Genomic DNA, 15,171 nt, shown 5'->3' on the forward strand with positions numbered 1-15,171 from the left:
AGTTCATTAGATAGAACTGCAAAATCAACTTCTTAACAGCTATTAGATAGAACTGTAAGCACGCTCAGTCTCCAGCACTGGCATACACAAGAGAGGATTAAGGCCCATTTGAAAGACAAAGTAAATAAACTGTTCCCTAAAGGATTAATCTTCTACAAGAAAACAGGAGTGGGGCCCAGCTCAAGTTGAAACCCTAATTCAGTTAATTCAGGCTCCAGAGGCCGGAATACAGAAGTAATCAAAGCCTGCCTCTTACCTCAGCCTCAGTGTCAACTATGCCCCTGGAAGGGAGAGACTGCTGAAATAAAAGGCACCACATCACTTTATCCTGGTGGAAACTTGTGGGCAGAAAAACACTACATTGTGGGCAGCATAGGAAAAGCACAGAGTCTAGAGGCTTCATACAGCAGTCTGAAAACCTACTGAGTCTCACCCTCAAGGAAACTTGATACTGGCTACTCTATTCTCTTGAGATGTGGAATGTCTAGTCTGTGAAAATCTGACTGGGAATGATAATATCTGAGGAGACCCACCTAAAAAAACCAGTCTCCATATAGACAGGGAAAGAAATAGAAAAACAAAATGGAAAAATTCTAATCAGTTAAACAGAACCTATGCTAGAGGTCTAGAAAAAGTTTAAGTGTATGCCAAAGAACAAATAAAGAACAAAGCCATCTAACAAGAAAACCCAGGTAAAACAGGGAAAATCAAAGATATGGCCCAGTTAAAAGAAAACTAACAGTTCAAATGAGATACAGGAGTTGAAACAAATAATTCAGAAAGTTCAAACAAATGCAAAATTTCTTCAAAAATCAAATCAACAAGTTGAGGGAGGATATAAAAAGGACATTGGGTGAACATGAAGAAATGAAAAGTTTGGAAAAACAAATTGCAGATCTTATGGGAATCAAAGGCACAATAGAAGAGATGAAAAAACAATGGAGACCTACAACAATAGATTTGAAGAAGCAGAAGGATTAGTGAACTAGAGGACAGACATCTGAAATTTGACACACAAAAGAATATATAGGGAAAGAATGGAAAAAATATGAGCAGAGTCTCAAGGAATTTAATGACAAGATGAAACACATGAATATGTGTTATGGGTGTCCCAGAAGGAAAAGAGAGTAGAAAAGGAGTAGAAAGTCTAATGGAGAAAACAATCACTGAAAATTCCCCATCTTTTATGAAAGCAATAAAATTACAGATTCAAGCAGAGCAGTGATACCCAAAACAAAATAGATCCAAATAGTGTCTACTCGATGACACTTACTAATCAGATTTTCAAATGTCTAAGCCAAAGAGAGAATCTTGAAAGCAGCAAGAGTAAAGGAAGCCATCACATACAGGGGAAGCTCAATAAGACTATGTGTGGAATTCTGAGCAGAAACTATGGAGGTTAGGTAGCAGTGGTATGATATATTTAATATTCTGAAAGAGGAAAACTACCAACCAAGAATTTTTTAGCCAGCAAAACTGTTCCTCAAACATGAGGGGAGATTAAAATATTTTCAGACAAACAATAACTCAGCTAACTTGTGACTAAGAGATTGGCTTTTCAAGAAATACTAAAGGGAGCCCTACAGGCAGATAGGAAAAACAGGAGAGAGAGAACTGGAGAAGAGCATAGAAATGAAGACTATCAGCAAAAGTGAAAGAAGAAAAAAGTCAGATATTTCATATAAAATCCAAAAGAGAAAAAGGTAGAAGAAAGCCCTGCCTTTATAGTAATACCATTAAATGTTAATGGATTAAGCTTCCCAATCAAAAGACATAGACTGGAAGAGTGGATTATAAAGCAGCATCCATCTATATGCTGTCTAACAGGAGACTCACATTAGGCCTAATGACAAAAACAGGTTGAAAGTGAAAAGTTGAAAAAACATATTTCATAGAAATAACAATCAGAAAAGAGCAGGCGTAGGTATACTAATATGAGATGACTTATGCTTCAAATGTAAAATAATAAAAAAGACACAAAGAAAGATACCATATGTTAATGAAAGGGGCAGTTCTTTGAGAAGACCTAAGAATAATAGATATACTAATACATATAAATAATGAAAGTTACATAATAAAATCTCAAGAAGGATGAGAAAAAATCAAAGCCAACAAAGTGAAAATTAATGAAGATACAATGAGTGATCTTTCTCTTCTTTCCCTAAATCATCAATTAATTGCATCAGAAAAATATCTGAGGAATTAGGGTTTCTCTATTTTTTTCCCTAAAAACATGGATTGGAGAATATGGTCATTGAATCAGATTCAGTGTTAGAGTCACTCAAATAAAAGCATAATTAAAATAACTTAGGGGATTAAATCCACAGAAATGGACTTTCTTAAATATCATAAAATTAGAGTTAAAGTTCTTGTTTAGGGACACTGTTAAAAATAAGGAGGGATCCAGATATTTGCAAATATTTATTACTCTAGCTTTAAATTCTTTGAATGAATTTTCCCAATGACTTTAGCCTCTGAAAGGACAACAAAATCAACTTCTCAAGCCTATCAAGATCTTACATTGCAAAGACAATGTAACATTTTTCAGCAATTGTATACTCATATGGAGCTATGGAATTTGTTTGGTAAGGTACTGGCATTCTACTTTATCCCGGTCTGGCTAGAAAGTTCTGTATAAATATGCATAGTTATGAATATTACACATAAAACATGTCCCAGTTTGTTTAATCTTTTTCTCAGGGAAAGCAATAAGAATAATAAAAACATCATTTGGAGAAACACTGAATTGAATGTTAAGGCACAAATAAAAATAGTCTCATTATTGGAGAATGTCAGGCAGAGAAGGACTAGATTTGTTTTAAATGGCTTCCAGGTATCCAATTTATGAATATGAAACTTTTTGGATTAAATGCATTTGAAAGTCAAAAAAGTATATGATTAGTAATATTTTTACTACTTAGACACAATGTGGAAACAAATTTTGAGTCAATATATGGTTTACAAGATAAAATGACCCAAGGTCATGTGGAATAATACAGAAGATTAAAGGTCCCTGTAACTGGAATATACAAGCAAAATATGGACGATTTGTTCAGATTTTGTAGAAAAGAGTTTAGACATTAGAGAGATGCTTTGGTGACAGAATGTCATTCCAACTGTGAGGCATCCCACTGGTGGCTATCAAGTACACCATAGGTTATGACCATAGATTATGAGTCTGGAAAAGGCTGCATGTAATCAGACCTCATTTTTTTTCTATGTTTTTCCAAAATCAAAGAAATTTAGATTTGAATTGGACCTTATAGCCTGTCTGCTCCCAATGAGAAAGCCAATCTTGAAGAAAAATTTATTTGTGTTGGACATCATTAATAGTTAGGTAAATTGTGTCATCCTGAGTTTCAGATTAGTAACCTTCTTTTACGACACATAAAGTTACACAGCATTTTGTTCCTCAAGCCAATTGTAGTAACTAAGCATGTCTGAGTAGAGATACATTCATAATTTTGTTGGACATTTTAGCATTTTATATCCAAAAGTGAGCTATATGCATATATCCAACCCAAGAAAAATGTTTTTCTTACTCAAACTCCACATTATATAATCAATATTATCATTGCCCCGCTCTCAGTTTTTATCATTGGGGATACCAGTGTGTCAATACACCAAGCGACATAAATCAGAGTTCTTGCAAGTCACCTTGAGTTGATATTTTTTACTTTCTCTAAATATTTATAGGATTAGGTCAGAGTGATTCTGTTTTCCAAATAACCTTCAAGTAAATCTCTTCTTCTTTACTAATCAACATTGCTGCTGCCTTATTCCAAGCACTTGTATTCCCTAATCTTATATATTTAACCAGCCATCTAACTTCCTTTGTTGTAGTCTGCCTAGTTACTCTTTAATGTAGGCCTAATTTTACTTCACAAGAAAGTTGATAATCATACTTTCTGTAAGCCCACACTTAATTTAAACATTTTTTCTTAGAAGTGAGAACACAGCAACCCCACAGATTCTGCCCCATCCAGTCAGACACTGCCCAGCTCTAGGAGATAAGTAGCTTCTGAGGACAATTAAGACACTAAACAATGCCATGTCCTCGGCAGGTTGGTAAGTGCAGGTGAAAACTGCAGGGCTTCTCAGAGCTTATCCAGACCTTATCCAGGACCAGTAGAAGCTGTTTTACACCTCCTGCATGGGTACCATGCCATTCTGACAACCGAATGTGCAAAGCATTGACCTAATACAAACCCTGGCAAGAACAAAATCCTATACAAGAGAGAAACTGACATTAAAAATAGACCCCTCAAGATATTCAGATAACCAGATATCAGAAGAAAATCACATGACTTATTAAAACTCAATAAAAGTCCTAGTCAGTTTGGCAGTTCCTCAAAAAGCTGAATATAGAATTGACATATGACCCAGCAATACCACTGCTAGACAAAGACACAAATGGACAGTTGCACACCAATGTTTATAGCAGCATTATTTACAATTTCAAAGAGATGGAAACAACCAAAATGTTCATCAACAGACAAGTGGCTAAACAAACTGTGGTTTATACATACGATGGAATATTATGCAGCTTTAAGAAAGAATAAATTTATTAAGTATGTAACAACATGGGTGGACCTTGAGAACATTATGCTGAGTGAGACTAGCCAAAAACTAAAGGACAAATACTGTATGGTCTCACTGATATGAACTGACATTAGTGAATAAACTTGGAATATTTCATTGATAACAGAGACCATCATGAGAGAGAAATAGGGTAAGATATTTGGTAATTGGAGCTGAAGGGATACAGACTGCAACAGGACTGGATACAAAAATTCAGAAATAGACAGCACTACACTACCTAACTGTAATATAATTATGTTAAAACACTGAATGAAGCTGCATGTGAGAATGATAGAGAGAGGAGGGCTGGGGGCATAAATGAAGTCAGAAAGAAAGATAGATGTTAAAGATTGAGATTGTATAATCTAGGAATGCCTAAAGTGTATAATAATAGTGAAATGTACAATGTACCAATTTAAAAAATGTTTTTGAATGAGGAAGAACAAAGGAATGTCATTATTGCAGGGTGCTGAAAATGGTAATTAATATTTTAAAATGTCACCTTATGTGTGAGATTAAAGCAAAAAATGTTTATTTGGTACAAAATTTATATTTTGACTAGTGCATTTCCTAATATAACTTATGTAGATAGTTTGATTGAATGCCATAAGTACTTGGAATCTCAGGTAGGACATGAGATTTTTTTGTTTGTCCAGAGTGATGCCCTGATGAATCCCAGAGTGATTTGATCAGTGAGTGGAAAAGTATTTACAAAGCCCCCTTTGGGGAATGGTAAGAATGGGGAGAAATTCAACTTCCCCAAGTTGAATCCTTAATATTCTCACAAGCAGTGTGGACAACCAAAGCTATAGGCTGAGCCCCCAGTCTTGGGGTTTGTTCACATGAAACTTAACCCCACAAAGGATAGGTCAAGTCTACTTAAAATCTCGGCCTAAGAGTCACCCTCAAGAGAGCCTCTTTTGTTGCTCAGACGTGGCCTCTCTCTCCAGCCAACACTATGAGCAGTCTCACCATCCTCCCCCTCTCTGCATGGGACATTACTCCCAGGGGTGTGGACCTTCCTGGCAATGTGGGAAAGAGATCCTGGAATGAGCTGAGACTCAGCATCAAGGGATTGAGAAAAAACCTAGAATGAGCTGAGACTTAACATTAAGGGATTGAGAGAACCTTCTCGACCAAAAGGGGGAAGAGTGAAATGAGACTAAGTCTCAAGGGCTGAGAGATTCCAAACAGAGTCAAAAGGTTATCCTGGAGGTTATTCTTATGAATTAAGTAGATATCACCTTGTTGTTCAAGATGTAGCATAGAGGCTGGAGGAAACTGCCTGAAAATGTAGAGCTGTGTTCCAGTAGCCGTGTTTCTTGATGATGATTGAACAATGATATAGCTTTCACAATGTGACTCTATGATTGTGAAAACCTTGTGTCTGATGCTCCTTTTACTTACCATATCAACAGATGAGTTTTATATGGAATAAAAATAAATAATAGGGGGAAGAAATGTTAAAATAAATTTAGTTTGAAATGCTAGTGATAAATGAAAGTGAGGGGTAAGGGGTATGGTATGTATAATTTTTTGTTGTTGTCATTTTATTTCTTTTTCTGCTGTCTTTTTATTTCTTTTTCCAAATCGATGCAAATGTTCTAAGAAATGATGAATATGCAACTATGTGATGAAATTAAGAATTACTGATTACATATGTAGAATGGAATGATATGTTAATATTTTTGTTTGTTTCTTGTTAATTTTTTTAATTAATAAATAAAAAATAAAAAATGGCCTAGTCAAAGGAACAAATCCAAAAGTAGGAGGAGATGAAGAATCTGGAAATACTAATCAAAGATGTGCAAACAAATCTACCAAATCAATTCAAAGAAATTAAGGCAAATATGCATAAATAGATAATAGAATAAGTATATTGTATACAATAAGTATAATGTATTAGCTAGGGTTCTCTAGAGAAACAGGATCAGCAGGAGGTATCTGTGAATACAAAATTTATAAAAGTGCATCACATAACCATGGGAATGTAGAGTCCAGGGTCTGTAGAGCAGACCACAAGCTGGTAACCCCAATGAAGGTCCTCAACAAGCTCTCAGGAGAAGTAGGCTGGGCAACCATGGGTATGTAAGGGTCCAAGGTCTGTAGGACAGGCTGCAAGCTGGTAACTCTGCTGAAGTTCTTCACTGAACTCTCAGAAGAGGTTGGCTGGACAACAGTGGGAATGGAAGAGTCCAAAGTACATAGTGAAAGCTGTGAAGCTGGTGAATCCAACAAAGAGTCTGGGTGAAACTCCATAGGAAAGGCTCACTGGCTGAAGCAGGAAGAGTGACCATCTCTTCCTAATTCTCCTTAAAAGCTTCCTGGTGATTAGATTAAACATCATTCATTGCAGGACACACTCCCCATAGCTGATTACAAACTCAATCAGCTGTGGATGCAGTCAATGTAATCATGATTTAAGGCCATGAAATGTCCTCATAGCAACAGATTGGCTAGTGCCTGCCTGACCAGATGCCTGGACACCACTGCCTGGCCAAGTTGATACATGAACTTGACATGACCCCATGCATCACTAAATTCAAAGAACTAATAAACAAACATATATAAATGTATAAATAAATGAATCACTATAGCATATTTCCTCCAGCAGTTTAGGAATATATAGAGAGTTACTTGTTTCCAAATCCTGCGAAAAGCCTCTGGTAATAAAGACTACAATTTTAAAATGAAAACAAAATTGTTTTTCTTTCCCTGAAGTGAGAATTCCAAGGATCAATAATTGAGTTTAATGTAAATCCAGGTGAATAAATAAACTCTTCTAGACATTATTACAAAATGTTTCAGTACTGCATTTACTGTCCATGAGGTATTTGTAGCAATCAGATGAATGAGTGGAGATATCATATTTAAGATGCATATTGAAAGGAATAAAACATTAATTTGATGATGTGCTTTTAAAATTAAACAAGTGTATGTATAATATTTTTCTCTCAAATAAGATGAAGATTGTAAGCTTCTTGAGAAAAGGAATTGCTTATTCTTATTTGTTTTAGCATACAGCATTCAGCAAGTATTGAATATAAAATATGCAAGTAAGTGTTGTTTGTATTTTGGTATGTATGTGGATGTATTTACACATGCATTAATTTATATACTCATGGTAAATAACAAAAGTTTTCTTTGGATTTTCATAGCTTGTGGAAGCATAGTGATAATTTATTAAGGCCAAAACTCTAATTTTTTCAGGGTTACAATTTTCATTGGCATTTGGACAGCCTTGCACATAACTGAGATTTAGAAAAGACTTGATTAGAATAATTTCCAAAATATTTATTTTATACATATATATATTAAATATGGCATAGTGATTTACAGATATATTCCTTCTCAAATGATGTCTTTTCTAAAGGATTTATATAGGAAATAAGACGTGAACAGGGTTATACTTTGTGTATATGACCTTATGTAATTGCATCAACTGCATAAGTAGTTGCTGTATCTCATGTATCAAAAACAAAACTTTATAGGAGCCTTGGAAGTGACAAAATGTAGCTTACATTATGAAATTTGTGTGTGTGCCTGTGTGTGTATCATTGTGTGCATATTTATGTGTATTTTGTCTTATTTATATTACAGTGGCCTAATACTTGCAAGCTTCATTGTACAATGTAATATTTTGCGTTATAAACTTCTAATGTAGTGGACATCTTATGAAGAGCTATGGCATTATTATAGGGATATATTGAGGCTACTGTCTATTCACTCACTACTTTTCATTAATACTATATATTTTCCCTCCTAATAATATTGTTATTGTGAAGATTTTTCATGACTAAAAATTATTAAACTGATTATATCTTTTAAATTTATTTTTTCTTCTGGGGATTTTCATTTATTCCTTCTACATATAATGTTCCTTTAAAAATAATTGTGTGTTTCTTTTAAAAAATCGTGGCTGTCATAGTTTATTTATATCTATCCTGGTTCTAATTTTTATGAAGTTTTTTCTGCAATTGTATTGAACATGTATTCTTCCATAGCTAATTTCAAGTAGCTTGTACATTTCCATATTTAATATTAACACAATGATGTATTTAATTGTTCTCCTAAGATTATTAATGCTTTCTTGCTGTTCTGATTCTAGGAAAAAAAACATGTCACACTTTATTTGCCCATCCTAAGATGCAATAATATATTTTATTTGTCCAAATTGATATTATTTCCATATTTACTCCTCTCAGTAGGCTCCTTACACCTATCTCTGTTACACCTCCCATTCTCTTTGCTAGCTCCTCTATCTGCACCTTGCCTTTAGCCTACAGTAATATCCATCGTTCCAGAATGAGCCATGAATTTATTTGCCACCCCTTGTCTTTCTCTCACTTCATTCCCTCAAGGTTCTTGTTCCCTTCCATGTGAATTTCAACATTATAATATTTGGGACTATGTCCACAGCAGTAGCCATCATGTCTGAAATTTGCCAGATATATCTTCTTTTATCAGTATACTGAGAAAGGTGATCTAAAACAGGCTTGATACATCAAGCATCAAAATGAAGACAGTTATTTTTGTTCATTTTAAATTACTGTTTAAAATATCAAATTTAAAAATAAAACAATATTTTTCTTAACTAGCTTCATTTCAAAAATATTTAATTCCCTCACAACATAACATTTATTGAAAATAAAATAAATGGAATAAAATTAGCTTGTTGATATTGTGTAGATTTGGACTCTTTCTTAAATATATACACAACAATAGAAATAAATTTACAAATAAACTCAAGACTATTAGTTGATAATTAGAGAAAGTAGTATAGAGTAAGTTAGGATTTTGCACAGAAAATTTGCAGTTATCTAAAAATACTTAAAGACAAAGAATAAGAAAGGGGATACAAGAAAAAATATTTAACGAAGAGAGAAGAAATATTGAGCCAATAAGATATAAATATATTAGAAAAACCCATGTTTATATTGCTAATATTTATTAAGTAGAATAAATTCCTCTAAAATGACAAGTATTATGAGAATGAATTGAAATACAAAGTGGAGTATAAAACATTTCTTAAAAAATTTTACCTAGATACAGTGATGCAAATCATGTGGTTAAAAGGAGACAAAGTAACTAATTTGATGGAACATTGTTTTTCTGTTCCATTTACCTGAATCTCACTTTGGAGCCATAGAGGAAAGTATCAGTAAACTTGAAGCCAGATCAATAAAATGCTTTCAAACTGAAAAGAATTAGCAAATAAGAACATAGCCTAAATGAATCAATAACATATAAGAAAATGTAGATGATTTTTATAAAAATTTATAGAAAAACATCTATTTACAGATCCAAGAAGTTTTGAAGAACCAAAACAGATGGATGCACACAGATGCAGCCAAACAGCCTTCCCTACACCCACAGGCACACAGGAGACACTTCAGAGTCAGACTACAAAATATGAAAGATGTAAAGGAACACATAAAATGGCCACATTGGGCAATAAGAACATAATACCTGCAGGGGAAAATATACCAGTTATGGCAAACTTCTCACCAGAAACCATAAGCCTTGAAGAAAAAAACAATCTAAAAACTCTTTAAAGGCAGAAAGAAAAACAATTCTGTATCTATTGAAAATGCTTTTTAAAAAAATAAGGGTGATAAATGAGAATTCAGAAAATTCATTGCCAAAATCCTGCAGTACAAGCAAAGGCAATAGAAGTTCTTCAGGATGAAAAAAAATGATATCAGAAGAAAAATATTATGATATCATAGATATAAATAATACTCAGAAGAAAAATTTAGAAAACATCTGGCAAAGGAAACAGAGAACCCCAGGCATGGGATGCGTTTTTAAATTCTTCAAAAGACAACTGAGCGCACATGATAAAAAAAAAATGCATTTTCAGGTTTGTGATCTATATGAAAGTGGAATAAGTGGCACAATGGCAAAAATGACAAGGAGTAAAGGAATTAGAATACTCTAGGGTTCTTATACTTTATGTGAAGTAATATAATATTAATAGTAAGCACACTAAGATAATTTAATAATGTGAATTTTATCCCTTAGAGCAATAATTAGCAATATAATAAAGAATTATGTTTTAAAAATTCAATACAGAAAATTGGATATTCAATGTTTTATTAACCCCAAAGAAGCCAGGAGAGAAATATTAAAGGATGGAAAACAGATGACATAATTGAAAATAACCCATTGATAATTATTTTAAATGTAAATGGGCTAAACACTGCAATGAAAGGTAGAGTTATTGAGAATTAACTAAAAAGTAAGAATAAGTTATGCATGTTTATAAAAGAGGTGTAAAGTATAAGGACAAATAAATATATATATTGTGAATATATATGTAAATAAGTATATATCTTATGAATCTAAGTATATAAATGCTAATGTGACTATATTATTAGAAAGGGATTATCAAATTGAATAATTGTCAGGGACAAGGAAATTAACTTCCTTTTCTGTTTTTTACTCCTGGTCCTCTACTAAAATTATTTTACTATTAGAGATATTCTATAGGAATCCAAGCAGTAAATATTAAGTAATACAATTTCAAGTGACAGAAAATTACTTTTTAAAATCACATTTCTTCACCTATCATTTCTTTACTTAATGGCTGTAAAAATTGATCTCAGCTTTGGGAAGAAAAACTTGCTCATGGTGATTGTGTAAGGAATTAACAGTAACTTTTAAGGTGGCATTAACTTAGAAAATCACCTTTACACTCTCATTTTGCTTAAGCCAAGATTACTTTTGTGAAATGAATCCAAACTGGCATTTACATCTCCAAATAAGCCTGTCTCAGAATCACAAACTTATTGATGAAAAGAAAAAATGTTTTCACAAAAGTTCATCATAGATTATTATTTCCTAAGTTCCTTAACCAAATCAATAAATTCTGTCCTAAAAATTCTAGAGTGTGAACAGTTTTTCTTTGAGTTATTTTTAAATCTATACAAAAGTTGATTTCATTGATGCTAATCAAAGAAAAATACACAAGACAAACGTGAACTAAATTTTCTTAGAGAAAATGAGCTTTAGCCACGTTTTTAATAAATTAAAAATTAAAATTCTCAGCAATTATTTTTACTTTCTCCTCTCAATTTTCTTTTAAGAAAATAAAAGCCAAGTATACAAAAATTTTATAGAAAGTTGCAAAATTGTTATATGTGCATACAAAAATACATCTGCTGTGTAGATTAATTAGGTGACTCTGCCAAACCAGAATAAAGAGACTGCACCATGTTTTCCACACAATACTTCAAAAACACCATTCATCAGTAGTTGCACATGCCAAGAGGGAAGTGAGAGATGGGGCCACCACCCAATGTGAAATACATGCAACTGTGGGTTTGATAAAAAGCTAATTTAACTTAGATCAAGGTGCATTACAATTATTTAGTGTTAAGATTTTAAAAATTACTGAAAATATAGCATGAAATTATGCAAATACATAATTATATATAAAAATAAATATTAAACGCATCCAGGAAAGTCATTGGAAGAAAATATATTTAAAGGTTAATGACATTTATGAATGATTTTTCTTTTTCACTTTGAATTTTGTTTTATTCTACTTTTTGTGCAGTAAATGTTTACTCCTAAGGTAGTGTCATACTTTTGACTATAAAAAAATCATCATGAAAAATGTGCTATTCGATTTCGGTGGTTAACAATCTGAACTTTCTCCCACTGAGTAGTAAAATATTTCGGTAGAAATTCCTTCTCTGTGACAAGTAAAAAAGACTAGAGCATCACAAAGGAATACCAAAAAATCATGCTCAAAATTATGGGGTTTCTAAAGGGAAGGCAACTCCCTGTTAAAAACCTAACATGGATGGATTATTGGTCTTTGAACTTTTGTCTTTGGAAACATGCCAAGAAATCTCCCTTGGAAACTAGTCCCAGAGATGGCCAAATGTTGCAATATCAGTAATCTTTAATATATGAAGTACTGTAACATTACCAGGGTCAAAGGCAAGGGGTGTTCTATTTTGATTGGGTTCACAGAAGCTCCTTATAATGATTGTGGGACATCATTTCTGGGAGAACTTTTCATTTGACCAGGATTGAATAAAAAATTTTAGGTTGATTTATTTTACTTCAGAATATATCAAAAATGCATGAATGAAAAATTAAAAATAACTTATCTGAAAGGTAACAAATATTTTGACTAAGGAAATTTGGGGACATTGTATGGTTTACATAATTTATTAGTGAAAAAAATGAGGATAACAAATTTCTAGACAGATGCTGTTGAAAGAAAGTTGCACCACATTTTCCAAATGGTAAGTATCATTTTCAATATTAAAGGGATTTATTCAGATAAAATAAAATGGAGGCATTATTGGGAGAATATGCATATACATATACATATCATGTGGACTTCACCTAAATAATTCCAGGATTTTTAGAAATAGAAATATAGAATTGATGGAATCCAAATCAGCAAGCAAAGTTCATTTGTTGGAAATATAATTTTGGAATAAATTTTATAATGTTCAATTTAGGAAAACAACTAACCTTCCAGAAGTTAACATTTTGCATGGTCCATAATTTTAACTCATTCATGTGAAGTTCTCTAAGTTTGAAATTTATGATTAGTCACAAATAATAAATAATTCTGGATACAAAATAAAAGTAAATGGCTCATTAAAACTGTTTTTCTATCATTACATAACTGACATTTTCTCAGTTTTGTTAAAATTAATTATAAGCATATTTATGGTGCTATAAGCATGTTTTCCAAATTCCACATGTTTTGGTAAAATCATAAACTCAACAATGAATGCATCTGACTGCAAAATTCATTTAAAACCTTTCTGCCCTTTTTCTCTTGTAAATTAGAGATAATAGTAACACATACTGTAAAATATTTATGGATGGGTTAAATTGTTACTAATTTTATGTGTCAAGTTCATTCTAATTATGCAATATATTTGAACTTCTATTATATAATATCCAAATGATAATTTATACCTAATGCATATTTGGCAGATACACTAAGATATTTTCAGTCACATTTTGCAACCTATATTTTGTGTATGAATTCTGTGAATGTTAAACAATTTTTTTAATTCCAGATAATCTGTATAATCAAAAATGTTTTTCATGTCATTCATACTAAGTATCACCTTTGATTTCTCAGTATTTTACCACAGTCAAATGCTATGGGAATTAGGAATAACACAAATGTTCCTAACTTCATCCTTATGGGATTGACAGACTCTGAAGAGATCCAGCAGGTCCTCTTTATGTTATTTCTCCTGATATACCTGATTAATATGCTGGGGAATGCAGGGATGATACTGATAATATACATGGATCTCCAGCTTCACACCCCCATGTATTTTTTCCTCAGTCAGTTGTCATTCCTTGACCTCAGTTACTCAACGGTCATCACACCTAAAACCTTAGAAAACTTACTGACTTCCAACAAGATTATTTCATTTACTGGCTGTTTCACCCAGATGTATTTTTTTGTCTTCTTGGGTGCCACTGAAGTTTTCCTTCTCTCTTCAATGGCCTATGACCGCTATGTAGCCATCTGCAACCCTCTTAATTATCCAGTTGTCATGTCCATGAGACTTTACTGTGCCCTCATCACTGGGTCCTATGTGGTTGGCTTTACTGACACCTTGGTTGTTGTTCTTTGTATGAACAGTTTGTATTTCTGCAAATCACATGTAATCCATCACTTTTTCTGTGATATAACCCCAATTTTAGTCCTGTCCTGCTCTGACACTGGTTATACTGAAATCTTGATATTCATTGTGGCTGGCTCCACCTTAATGGTGTCTCTTATCACAATCTCTGTGTCCTATGGGTCCATTCTATCTACTATCCTGAAAATTCATTCCACTTCAGGAAAGCACAAAGCCTTCTCCACTTGCGCTTCTCACTTCCTGGGAGTCACCATCTTTTACAGCTCTGTGGTTTTTACCTATCTAAAACCAAAGCAGTCCTACTTCTTGGGAAAAGATCAAGTGGCCTCTGTGTTCTATACTATGGTGACCCCCATGTTGAATCCACTCATTTATAGTCTAAGGAACAAGGAAGTGAAAAATGCTCTCATTAGAGTCATACAGAAGAGAGAGGGCTCAAGGCAACTGAAATGACAATGATGCTGAACATTCAACATTCAATATTAACTTTACTTTCTTTCTTTTTTGGGTATTTACATGGTCTTTCCCTGAATACATTAGTGTTCTGTAATTACTTTTGATTAGCTATGCTGTACTTTACCATGCACAACCTGGAAAATTTCCAAAGATATGTTTTTAGAAATCTGCATAGTAATTGGGAGCCATGAAATATATACCATACCTGTGGTCTAGATTATATGTGTTTGTAAGCACAACCAATATGAAAAAATGTGGAGTCATCTTTCAAACTGCATCATAGAAATCTTCAGGCACTTTCCGATTTCAGAGAATTTTATTATAGAAAGCACTTTCAGAGGTGATTCCATTATTCTGTAGAGAAGAAATACATTTCCGTGTTAGATTCTAGATCTACGAGCTTTTTAGCAGAATTTTCCCTTGGTAAGTCACTGAAAGTTTAACTGTATAAGAATAATAATAAATCTAGGTCCTTATAGTTAATGTAAAAATTAAG

The 15,171-nt window shown here is 33.0% G+C and overlaps 1 protein-coding gene across 1 annotated transcript; it reads left to right on the plus strand.

Moving 5' to 3' along the window:
- The first annotated feature begins 13,724 nt into the window (after window positions 1-13,724).
- Window positions 13,725-14,672, plus strand: LOC143666587 (olfactory receptor 8H1-like). Its single transcript, XM_077140247.1, has one exon. It carries the CDS (start codon window positions 13,725-13,727, stop codon window positions 14,670-14,672), a length of 948 nt encoding a protein of 315 aa, XP_076996362.1.
- Window positions 14,673-15,171: the final 499 nt, after the last annotated feature.

Source organism: Tamandua tetradactyla, chromosome 23 (genome assembly GCF_023851605.1).
Source record: "Tamandua tetradactyla isolate mTamTet1 chromosome 23, mTamTet1.pri, whole genome shotgun sequence".
Taxonomy (NCBI): domain Eukaryota; kingdom Metazoa; phylum Chordata; class Mammalia; order Pilosa; family Myrmecophagidae; genus Tamandua; species Tamandua tetradactyla.